At 34.8% G+C, this 13,321-nt stretch overlaps 1 protein-coding gene across 1 annotated transcript in view; it reads left to right on the forward strand.

Moving 5' to 3' along the window:
- Nucleotides 1–3,051: 3,051 nt before the first annotated feature.
- The window catches only part of LOC136030469 (uncharacterized), a 33,037-nt gene continuing 22,767 nt past the window's right edge, over nucleotides 3,052–13,321 (forward strand). Inside the window, exon 1 of the mRNA XM_065709476.1 lies at nucleotides 3,052–3,166. Coding sequence (XP_065565548.1) covers nucleotides 3,108–3,166 — 59 coding nt within the window. The 5' untranslated portion in view covers nucleotides 3,052–3,107. The remainder of the gene's footprint in view (nucleotides 3,167–13,321) is intronic.

The raw sequence follows: 13,321 nt of genomic DNA on the forward strand, positions 1-13,321 counted from the left end.
TCCTTTCTCATTATTCACAACTGTGTTCTTTGATTTTCGACAGATTAACCAATATCTATACCTGAAACCAGGTTTTTAAAACTTCTCTACATTGTACGGTAGTGCCAGTGACTGATCAAAGGGGGGGGGGGTCCCCGTGATGTGGATAAAGTTTGGCAGAGCATTTATATAAAAAAAGCTTTTGACGAAACTTCTTGGTGCCCTCCCCACCCCATCAATGCAAATCCTGTATTCACCAATAGGAAGCATCAAAAGACGCTGTATCTAAAAAAAGATAGAAAAATTCTGTCTAATATCCTAATTCTACACGTTGAAACTTCGAAATATCTAGCCATCAGGCTCTGGCCTACTTATGCTTCACGTTTGGGAGAACGCGCCTTTAACTGTTAATGCGGGTAGCTTTTTCCTAGCAATAACTTTTCTATTTTGTCGCTTAGAGGTTACCCGAGCAATGCATACTTAACCAACTGAGCTAAATGCCAATTTAAAATTTTCAGCAAAAAAAGGAAACTCCTTGTGAAGGCGGTTTCTTGGCAATTAATTCCCTACGGTGTTTTCTAAGATGAAAACAACAAATTAAAGCATACTTGATGAGATTACTATCATTTTCAAGTAAAGTTTAACATATATGTTAATGATGAGACTAAAGAGTTGGCCTTCTTAATTGAGTGTGACTACTATCGTCCTTTGGATAATAAGAAACATGTATTGTTATGGATCAGACAACCTGTTAACACTTTGTGATATAACAGTGTAAAATTGGTTTGTTTAAAAAATGGAGAGATAAAGACTAGTCTCCCCTGATTGTAGATTAAGAGTTTATTCCAGTTCCTTCAAAAGTGAAGATTGCAATTCTGTTATCCATACATGAGCTGAAGAATGTGCTCGAACTAAGAAAATCAATTAGGTTAAAAGTTGTTTGTGCCCAGACTGCTCTGCTAAGGATAATTCAACCATGAGAAAAACTTTGAAAGTCCCTTGATCTTCTTTATCCATCACTTTGGTTCAGATGCTAGGTTTGATATACCTTTTATCTTCACTGAAAACTAAACCGAACCTCCTTTTACTCTCTTTTTACAGAGGATGAATTTTTTACAGAGGACCATGAGGGAAAACTTTTGAAAATCCCCTGTTTGATCTTCTTTATCCGTCCTCGTTGTTCAGATGCTAGGTTTGAGATACTTTGTATCATCTGTGAAAACAAAACTGAACCTCCTTTTACCCTCCTTTTACTGAGGATGAATTTTATGTACCCTACTTTCAAAAATCTAGGAACTTTTGTGGGTTTGTACCATGCATTCATTGGATTATTATTGGTTATAAACGCATATCATCTTATCTAGTATGAATAGATGTTCCTCTTTCATGAATGTGTGGGTCAGGCTGAAGGAAGGGCCTTTATTTTGGTAACCCCCCTTTTTATTCTAACAAATACCCATGAAAACTTGTACCGTACAATAACTTATTTCTGCTAACCAACTGAGATTCCTTCCAAAAAATTCAAAAAAATGAAACCATTTGTGACTTTGAATTTACTTTTGTAACTTGAATTGAAATTATTTAGCTATATTTCTAAAACTATTTTCAGTCCATAGTTTACGCAGCAAGTTTTGAAATTCCAAATTAGTTGAACACTATAAATGAACAAAATTATCCCTAATGACATCCTTTGTTCCTTTAAGAGTAAAAACAAGGATCCAAAATAACTCTGAATGTTACCTTTATAAAGAAATTAATTCAGAAGCAGCTAATCTGGTATTATGAATAACTAATCCTTGTTTATCTAAGGTTATTGACTCAATTCAATAGTTGAAAAACCAGAACGATGAAAAAGCTACTGACCAGACCTGTCAAAGTAAAAATCTGTAGAAATATTCGAGACTTATGATTATAAAGGTTTTTCAAAAAATGCAATGGCCTATAATATTGTCAGGTTAATACAACAGACCCATACTAAAGGTGAAAACCTTCACAAAAGCGTAAACAATTTTCAACTGGTAATCATGAATCCAGTCCTTGTAGTTTTTTTTACATTTGTGTAAATTATAAAAGTCAGAAATATATTTGAAACTCTGACCGGATTAAAATTTTTACCATTTTTTTAATGACCAATGTTTTGGTTATGTACAACTATCGTTTTTACTCTTTAATAACAACCCTTTTTTAAGAAGCATGTCACTCTATGCAATGTTTACCTTTCCCCGAAAAAAACTAACTGCCTCTTTTCATCAAATAAATGAAAAATGGGCATATGTTCGGATCATTATTCTGATCTCCACCCAGTGCACAATGGAGAAAATAAAGTAGTCTTGTAGAACTTTTCTTTTCCATTTTGATTAAAAGCCTCGAAATTGTTTGCCAGATTAAAGTTTGTCGACAACTAAACAGGTTAAAACCTGCTATGAACAAAGAATGACAATCACTATTAGCATTCTCAAATACACTGCACAAACGCAAACATGGAAGCCAACACTTTTGAATTTACCATATTACTTATAAATTTGTTTAGATCCTAGCCCTCTTTTACTTTATCTTATCCCTTTTGAAATTCTTGCGTCCTCCTTGGAGTTACTTTGTCAATGTTAAAAACATCAGTTGGACAGCTAATGCTGGTATTTGCGACTTTAAGATCTTAATCAATTTTGTATTTCTCTTCTAATTCTTAAACTATATTGCTTTTAGAATGGACAAAATTTTATCCTTCTACTTTCAACCTTGTGTTTCATGTAAACCCTATGGATATTCTTTAGAGATAGTACATATAAAAAGCTCAGAATAAAACGCCTACGCTTTTCCACAGGAAAATGCGTTGTTACTAGGTTTTCCAAAAAATTCGGCACTTAACTTTCACAAAGGAAATATTTTCTTGTTGTGTTACACCAAGTATCTATCTTTTCTCCCATAGCTTATTTTTATTGATAGGAAATCTGAATATAAATGATACTTTTATTGCGCTGTTCTTTATTTTTTTGGAGTGTGTTTTAATTTTGAAAAAAGAATTCGGCTCTTTTGAGCTTCGGCTCTTCTGAGTTGATTTTTCGACCCGAAAACACAAGCTGCAACAAGCGGAAAATTCAAAGTATCTTTCATGTGATTTATTTTTCAAAATGAATAAAAGGAAACAAACTAAACTTGTTTACCTAGTCAATCCCTTTGACTATGAATGGTAAAGCATTTCTATAGCATACACTTCTTTTGCATGCTTATTAAGATCATGATTCTTTATAATTGGCCCGTGATGAGGTAAAGATGCAAGCTGGCAAGAAATAAGCTTGAGGGTGAAGCAAAGTATTGGAAGTTAGAATATCTTTTCTATAAGTTGGAAAGTATGCTGCAAAGGAAGTATAGAACACTTAGAAATGATAATTCTTGAAGTGCATCCATTTCTGGTTGACCCTATTCCTCCATAGGGCCAACTAAATATGTGTAAAATAGACAGGGCTTAGAAGTTGAGGGAAAAGTTAGGGTTATACAATATGATTGATGTTATATTTTAATGCTAATTCCAATCATCACTGGTAATTTCTTTTAATTGTAAGTTGAAAGATAATTGAAAACTTACACATCCATTAATGCTAATATCCACTTTCACTTTCAAGTTTAAACTAGCCAGCTGTCTAAAGAAAACAAACATCCAATTTTACTTTTATGTTGCAGTACCTATAGGGCAAAGCAAATTAGTCCATGAGCCCTTTGGGCAGTGGGGCAAGGTCTGCATTCTGATTGGTTTACTTGTTAGTTGATGTTTATGACCTGCTTCATGCTTACTCTTTCAAGCTTCAGGCTAAAAAATTATTCAATAAATATAGGCCCCATAGGCACACATTACAACAGGTCAAAGCTGTGGTGGTTTGATGCAATGGGCTTTGAAGACTTTTGAAGATCTGTTGCTTCCCACAAAAGAAAAAAGACAGAAAGAAGGCCATTATTTCCAGTAACTTTTCATCACACATTAGTGTATCTGTTCTGAAAACATGCAAAAAGAAAATATTTGTTTTGTCTTGCTGCCACCCAACTCAAGCCAGTTAACACAGATACTGGATTTTGCTTACTTCTGTCCAATGAAAATAGCATGGTGAAAGATTCTGCTTCAATTTGAATCTGGTAAAGGTTCCAAAGGTACAGGCCTTTCCAAAAGTGACTTTCTGAAGTTATTAAAGGAACTTTTGGATGCTCTTGATGAAGATAATGGATCAATAGATATGATATCAGGATTTTGAAAAGCTGGATTGTCCTGTTTAACCTAGGAAGATACTAAACCAGCTACCAAGTTGTACAACTAAAGCATCACATGCTGTTTTAAACAAGACAGTAGTTTAGTATTTGAAAGAGCTTCAGAGGGGCAACAACATTTGAAAACTACTAGAAAATAACCTTTCAAGTCAGGTATTCTTATCATCCCTTGCAAGTACAACAAAATGTCACACAAGGAAGCAGCAAGTTCCCCTTTGCCATCAATGTGAGCACCAGCAATTTTTCTCTGTCCATGCTGTCCCTTACTAGAACAGCCTCTCCAATGCTACCATCCAGTCCAAAACCACAAATGCATTTCAGAAAGGAGTTGATCAGGACTAGGTCAATGCAGGGTGTAGACCAACCTGGGATGCAAGACCATATTCATGTCACACCACCAGTGGGATGTTTCAAAGGAGGCTCATCATCACCTTATCTTGCTGGACATGTGATTTTAGTAAATTTTAAGAAAAAGTGAAAGGTGAAAACTACTGTGTAGATGATGTGATGCATGTGGGTGATCCACAGCTGAGTGAAGAGGAAGAGACACACATTGAAAAGATTAACTTTCTGAAGAGTTCCCAATAGTGAGTAAATAATACAAAGAGATATTATCCAAAAGGTCATGAAAAAAGGTCCCCTATATGTTCTACATTCAAGAAAAAGTAAGCCAAGGAAAGAACTGAAAAAAAAGATTGAGTCATCCAAAGACAACCATAGTTAAATTGAAGACACACACATGTCATCCAAGAGAAGTAATTTGACAAAGAAGAATCCCACAATTGATGCAAAAGCCAAATGTTGCTGACAATCTCAAACTTCACAAATGAACTTTTTTGCAGTTCTTATACAAAGAAAAAACATTTGCTGGAATTGGCATTGACCAATGGAAAGACATAGTAAAAAAAGTGTATACAACAGAAAGTGTATGGCAATGTGTGGAGTGGGACATTGGAGGTGTCCTGAAGAAGATGATGTGTTGAGTTATCCAGTGAAGTATGTGATTCAATTAATGAAGAACCCAGTTCCAGCTTCAGGCACTTCCTTAACCAGGAGTGTTAAGTTCTCATATGAAGATTTCTAGGCCAAATTAGTTCTAATAAGTTAGTTCCTGCATTTGAACTATTGTAAAAATGTTTGGGTGTTATCTTTTGTGTTTACGTTTTGCATTGAAGAAACCAAAGTGTACTGTTTTGTTCTTAGACAGATACAACACAATAGCAATCTTAGCAAAACCAAAGACCAAGGAACCAGGGTCATGATCCCTGATTGGAAGAAACACTGCTGGGAGCCTGCACATTTTCTTGCTGAGAGTTTCTGCTACCCTGGATGGCCCTTGAGCACCATGTTATTGTTATATTACATTAGAAGAGTGAGTAGCCTAGGTTAAGTTAGTAGTGGCAGCTTGGCTTGTTTTATTCTGCTGTCTTCATTGATAAACATAATTTTGGGCCTCTTCCACTGCCTTGTCTGAGGAATGTTATCTCTGTCACATGTACTCAAGATCTAGGGTTACTATGTACATCTAAAGAACAAATCATACTGGTGTCTACCTCTTCTTTGTTAGTTTCAACTTCTATGACATCCTCTTCAATCTGGAAATTAGGACCCCTATTGGAACCTTCATTTGTTTAATTTGATCAATCTTCTTCAGTTTCAAGAAGCTCCATGAGTTAAATTTTTTATGGCTACTTATGTAGACTTCCTGAAAAAGTAAAGAGTAACATGTAAAGGAAACAAAAGGTAAAAATATTCACCTTCTTGGAAACAAAAGCTTTTTGACCTGTGGGTATGCTGTACTTCCCCATGAAAAGGTTGGAAGTCCATCAATATCTGTATATAAGAAAAGATAAACTATGGAAGTAGTGTAACTATAGTTTTCCTATTGAATGTTGGCTATTTATACATCTAACAACTATTCTTCAAAATATTTGACCCTGACAGTTTTTTTATTATGTAAGCAGTCAGGTAGGGTAAAAACCTTCCTTAGCTCCTTTTTGGATAGATGCTGAAATTTGACTGACTCACTGAAGATTTTTTGAATGGTTTTTGAACATTATGTGGAACAACAATGGTGTAGCCCCAAGAGTTGTTGAGAAATATCAAAAATAAGAGTACATGGGGTAATTTTCCACCCCACCCACAGTTAAGGGCAAATTTTCCATGGAATTTTAGTACAATGGTCCCTGGATAAACTGAAACTTCTATCAGTGATAAATACTAATTCGTGAGGTACACTTAGATCCCAAACGGTTGTAATCTCTCAGTGTTAATTTTAGCAATCTAATACACAGCAATTAAGTAACTACATAATTGCTTGATGACAAAAATATATTTAAGCTAAAACATTGAATCATCAGTTACCTTAAATTACACTTGCTATAAATAGGACAAACCCAATGTCCACAAGAGATGATCAAATCAGAAATGCTTCCAAGGTTGCTATTTTCAATATGTTTATAGGGGAATTTTATACTTCCAGGGATTATGCAAACTATTTTTTATGAGGGGTATGTTAATGGAACTTCTATGGGCTGTACATCATAAAACGAAAATCATTTGTGGAAATGACTCTATATAATTAATTCTACTAATGCTATTATTTGTGAAGTATAGTTGTAGGATACTGGTCGGTAGGTTTTTAGGTACTTCAGTAGATAAATTATCAGAAATATCCAGGCAATCTAGGGCTTGGTTTGAGGGAAAGGTATTTTCTACAAAGAAAAACATGCCTTTGTCTATTGCTTTATCTTTGTCATTGATAGGGATCAAAAAGTTAACTCCATGACAGTTGAAATTCAGAAATTTCTCAAGAACTTCCATGCCATCGTTAGTTGACTGCAAAGTTTATTGCAGAGAAAACGCACACCTAAATATAAATGTTATGAAAATGTCTTGTATTAGAATTACTTATTGAATTTAAAAATGTATTGCTATATGTAGGTAGTTACTTTTGGGGTATATTACTTTTGAACAACTGATTTACAAACTAATGGTAAGTTTTTAACCACTTTCCAAAACATTTACTAGTGTTAATAACTTTTTTGTGTGATTACAAAACAGAAGATAAATGGGCCTGTTTAAGGGCCCTCATATGCAATTTCCCCTTGAAGCAGTTATTGAATTGCAAAACAGCATAAAAAAGGCATTAAGTTATATATTCACTTTCATCCTAGTTAAATTGTGTTGTAAACTGCAAATTTACCCTTTAAACTGTGTTGATAAGATACTCATTTCAATAAGTTACTATCTCAAGCCTCAAAGGGCCAAATTCAAAGTTTCAAGTGAAAATATTCAAAATAAAATACAAAAACCAGAAAACTGGCAAAATTGTCAAATTGAAAACAAATAAGATCATTTTTAGTCCAGTATTGAACTGAGAATGTCAGTTAAAAACTTAAAAAATGAAACCAAAAGTATGTACTTATAATATTTTTTAAGGGATATGAGAAAAAAGGGTAGCACCAGTCTCCAAAATTAAAAGAGAGAGAAACTAGTGGAATATTTGTTTGTTTATTCTGTAAGGAAAGGAACTAAGATATTTATTGTGTCTGGAGATAAAGCAGAAAATAAGGAATAAGATAGGAACAGCTTGAGGTGCACAGAATGAGGTGCTCAGTTTGGGAAGCAGCATCAAGTTATATGTTCACTTTCACCCCTAGCTAAATTGTGTTGTAAACTGAAAATTTACCTTTTAAACTGTGCATATAAGATATTTATTTCCGTAAATTAATATCACCTCCCTCAAAGGGCCAAATTCAAAGTTTCAATTGAAAATATTCAAATAAAACACAAAAACTAGAAAACTGGCTAAAAGGGATATTCAATAAAAGGTAGCACCAGTTTCCAAAAATAAAAGAAAGAAAAACTGGTTGGATATTTTGTTTATTCCTTCTGTAAGGAAAGGCACTAAGGTTTTTCTTGTGTCTGAAGATAAAGCAGCAAATGGGGGGCAAGATAGGAGCAGGTTGAGAAGCAGCTTGAGATGACACAGAATCCAGATGGGCAGTGATGTTTTGGGAAAATGTTTTCTGTGCAAGGGTTTGTTTTTCAAAACGAAGCACAACATAACTCTTATATACTCAGGTGTTTGCAACCTAGCTTTTTTAGAAGTAGAGTATGGAAGCACAGAAAATATGGTTCAATTCTGCTTTCTAGGACTATAATGAAAGAAGGGCACATTCTGTGGATGAAGGGTGACAGATTGCCAAAGATTTTCCTTTTCGGCCAACCATCTGGGGCTAAAAGGAAAGCAGCTTGTCCTCGTCTGGGGTGAGAGGATGTCATAAGGAAAGATTTAAGGGAAATGGGAGCTTCCTGGGAGAGTGTAAAGAGAGAGGATTTAAATAGGTTGGGATGTAGGAGGAGCGTGCGTAGCTGTGTTGACCTCAGGCGGCTTGGTGCTGTGGTGAGATGTTTGTAGTTGTAGAGAGTATAGAACCATATCTTCATCAAAATTATTCACATGGCTCTTTTTGGATATATCCAATTTTTCCTGATTTGTAATAGATGTCAGGGTGCAAAACATGACAAAAATATTGAACATGCAGGCAGATAAAGGAAGTATAGACCTTTCAAGAATGGGAAGGGAGATGCTAAATTTATTTAAAAGCTCAAGCAGTGAGATAGATGTATTAGTTCTATGGAATATATCTTTAACATACATATTTTGGTTCCAATTGATATAAATTATGAAAAAAGGCAATTTAAAGGAGGACACAGAAATTTCAAGAGGGATAGGGTTAAGAAAATTGGGCAAGGATTTTTGGAAGCATGTTGGCATTATCATAGATTTAGAGGGGTTTCCTCTCATGTCTAAGTCCAGGGTATCATCTACAATGTCATTGAGGATGCGTTCCTCAATTCATATGACTCATTCATATGCGTTCAAAACCAGGTTTTCCATCATTCTTTTTTGAGGGGGTTATAATACCAAGTTTCCATATTTGTGGAATTTGCCCAAACTTGATGATCTCACTGAAAAGAACAGACAAGGGCTATAAAAGGAAAGAACTAATAAGAAGAAATGGGATATCCAAAGGATAAACACTGACCTACATTTGACAGTATAGAAAATTGTTTCTTTATATTGTGTGGTATCATAATGGCAGTTTGTTCAATAAAGTCATATAGATGGCTTCTATACTATATTCTGTGATGAAGCAGAGTCAATAATGTCACGCACTTTTTTTTACCTTATTGTGTAATTTTAAGAAAGCATCAATAAAGTCAGATGATTTTTTGCTCTTTGGTATACTAGCAACAAAAGAAATGTTTAGGATGGGCTGGATTGAGGGATGGTCCTTACAGTTCACCTTTGTGTGGAAAGATGGATGTGTCTTCGTATCATTTCTTAGAGGAATGTAAAGAATTAAAAGAATTGTGGGTTGAAATTTTTGTAGGGAGGCTAGGGGGAAAGATTAGATATTTGAAGATTTGAAAAGTAGATGTTGTTTAGACATAAATAATAATTGAAGGCTTACCGGGTAGGTATAAACTATTGTAAAGATTTTCTTGAAAAATCAGTTCTAGCATTTTGTCAGTTTATGTTTTGATGTGAATTTTTTGCTTGTTTTTCATGTGTCACCGTGTCCCTACAGGGCTCTCTGTGCAAATAAATCTATCCATCCAAAGAGGCATCAATAACATCTTATAAATGACTTTTTTTATTCAGTTATCCCAGGGACTGCATAAGTACAGGGCAAAGTGGGCTATATGTTTTTCATGTGTGTCACCATGTCCGAACAGGGCTTTCTTTGCAAATAAATCTATCCATCCAAGGAGGCATCAATAATATCTTATAGATGACATTTTTCTATTCGGTTATCCCAGGGACTGCATAAGTACAGGGCAAAGTGGGCTATATGTTTTTCATGTGTCACCATGTCCCAACAGTGCTTTCTGTGCAAATTAATCTATCCATCCAAGGAGGCATCAATAACATCTTATAAATGGCTTTTTTTATTCAGTTATCTCAGAGACTGCGTAAGGAAAGGGCAAAGTGGGCTATATGTATCATGTAACCTTTCTCACCCAGCCACTTTGTATAGAAGTTATCATGTATACTTTGGAAGAGGCTTCTTCAGTTGGAAATTCAATATCCTAGCAGCTTTTTTAAGTAACAAAAGTGACCAGCCTTTCCTGGTCCTTTTTTGCTGCCCTCTTCTCAAGACTTCTGATCAAAAGTTTTGAGATAGTCATTTTGTTCAGAATAGTTAAAAGGTCCAGTAACTATGTCTCTGGGGATGACATAACCCTGTAGAGCCCTTCTATAGTATTTTCTATTTTAAAAATGGGGCATGTTTGATTCTGGATCTCTAAAAGTGCTAAGGGTATTAAGGTCAAACTCAAGGTCAACTAAATCAAAACACACTATATACATGCTGGTTGCAAAAGGGCATATTAGCAATATCTCAGATACAGCTCTTTGTATCAAGTTGAAATTTTTTGGGCATGCTGATAGGAATCTTGAACCAGCCAAAATGCAATATTTGCAAACAACTGCAAAAAAAGCCAATGAAGTCAAAATAATAATAAAATGGCAACGACTTTGAAGAGCTATCAGCTATACACCACGTAACTAATTCTATGGAGCTTCAAAATGACTAAACTCAGTATATTAAAGTTAAAAATAAGGTTTAATTAATGTTTGGGAAGAAAGAAAAGCTAAATTGGCTCAGCAATCATTTTTTTGCCCTGAATTAATACCTTTTTAATAGTGTTGGCCCATGAGTTTCCTTTAGATAGGCCTTACAACTAAGGCTAGACAAGAGAAGAATGAGGATAGAGAAGAAGAAAAATAGATAGAGAAAAGGAGGATAGGAAAGAAGTGGACCTGCTGTACCAGGGAAGGTTCTAAGAGTGGTTGTAACATTATCAGAGAGTAGTAATATGAATTGAATGTTAGAGCACTAAAATTCTTCAAACCTAAATATATTCTCTAGTGCTCAAATCTTGACATTTCCCCCTTTTTAAGTACTGTATCTCCCAGTTCTAGTTTTTGTTCTGATATAAATTACTCTTACTATTATATTAAGATGATTTAGCAAGAATTCTATGTTCAAGGTGGGGATGGCTAAGAGCAGTATAAAGTCCGGATTATTTACCTGGGGGTAAATAAACAATGCGCACACTAAGCAATTGTAAGCAAGCACAATAAGCTGGGGGTAAATAAACAATGCGCACACTAAGCAATTGTAAGCAAGCATTACTGCACCTCAGTCTTGGCATCCCCTTGTCTAAGAATTCCACCCAGATGTCTTTGACAAGAATTTGGTAGGCTAATGATAGTGAGGTTATTTGGACTTAGGTTTTACATTTTAAGGGGTCAAATTCAAACATCCGGGGCTTAGCTTACTGAGACAACAAATCAAAACAAGGCTAGAGTGTATAATGAGCCAAGGAATAAATAACTTCGGAGTTTTCACTACACATGGTTAAATAATTCTGGATTTTGGTTTGGACAAACATTAAACAGCCCGTCATGCGAAACTCTAACTAAGGAGTAAGTTTTGCGCACAGTAACCAAAGCTATAAAAAAAGTGAAATTACAGTAACAATAACATACAAAGATGTGGCTGTTTAACATGAATCAAAATAAATAAAATTCTTCTAGTTTTCAAAGTTACTCATCAAATGCTATCAGCCCGAGAAAAGTTACACAATTTTGAAAAGCCAGAGAATACCTTCAACAAGCGGATTAATATTAATGAAAGGTCTCAAGCCCCTATGTACAAAAATGCGAAGCCTTATGTTTCTCAGAGACATTTTACATGTGGACCCAGAGACTTTTGTACTTATTACAACATTGAAAATAAAAGGAAAATTGTAGTGAATCCAGACAAGGATTTACCTATTGGGCCACTATGCCCTGTGACTTTCACTATTCCTGAATTTCACTATCCACTTCTTTCCGTTATCTCATGTTTTAAAAATTTATTATTTTAGACTTCTTACGTAATGTAACGTATATAATGTAATAAAATGTAATATAATATAATGTAAAATATAATGTAATGTAAATGTTAACACCAAGTTTGCATGTGTAAGTATATTTCTGATGTCGTGCCTGAACACAGAAAGGGCTTGAATTATTTTCACAAAAATTGGACCAAAGAATCACCCCTCTCTCTCGTGACAGTTAAAAAATTGTGCCCCAGTAAAAGCTTTTTACTATTTTTGACCCACTACATTCCAAGAAAGATTACTCATATCCCCAAAAGTCATTCGCATCATGCGTGCCCTCGTTTTGCCCCGCATTCAAAGAAAGGTGTATGCTTCTTTGTCGTTTTTTGTTGCCTCAGGGGGATGATTGTGTCAAATCAGTCATCATAGAATATTGGAAAAGTGCTCATTGAAATGAAAATTGAAAGTCGGAAAAACTTCTAATTTTCGTCAGAATGGGCCCTCTCGTTATAATCTAGGACCACTGGGTCGGTACGATAACCCCTGGAAAAAAGTAAAAAAAAAACAAATAAACAAGGATCCGTGATCAGTCTTGTGGCAAAAAATGCAAAAGTCCATATTTTTGTAGATAGGAGCTTCAAACTTCTGCTGCAGGGTTCTTTTTTAAGTAGGAAAAGAGTTTGAACCACAACTAAGTGACAGTTTCTGCACTTGTGAAACAAACAACAATTTTGACAGACGACGTCCATCAATTGAAAACTTTGAGCTACACATTTAATTTAGTTACCAGGAAAGCTGCTCGTCGGGCTTACCAGTTTTTGATGCTATAATACCCCGTGGTGGTACACTTGCTCCTAAAAATACATGTAATACATAGAAAATAGGCAGGTAGTCTATACGGCTAATTATTTCTTTTTAGCTTCCTTTAACTGGGTTGGTTCATTTAAGACTTCATAAAATTATGTACTGTAGTTTACAGTGGAATGTAAATTAAATTAATTGTCATACGAATTCAATGGAATGAAATCAATTTCATTCCAGGCAAATGGAATGGAATTAATCCCAAAGCTATTAAAAATGAACAGAGAAATGAAATAAAATTAGTGTTTTCAACTGAAAGTAAAGAGCAACATTGGAACTGACAAAGAACAGTGAATCACTGTTGAAGACTCTTTCTATTATA

The sequence above is a fragment of the Artemia franciscana genome, chromosome 8 (genome assembly GCF_032884065.1).
Source record: "Artemia franciscana chromosome 8, ASM3288406v1, whole genome shotgun sequence".
NCBI classification, from domain to species: domain Eukaryota; kingdom Metazoa; phylum Arthropoda; class Branchiopoda; order Anostraca; family Artemiidae; genus Artemia; species Artemia franciscana.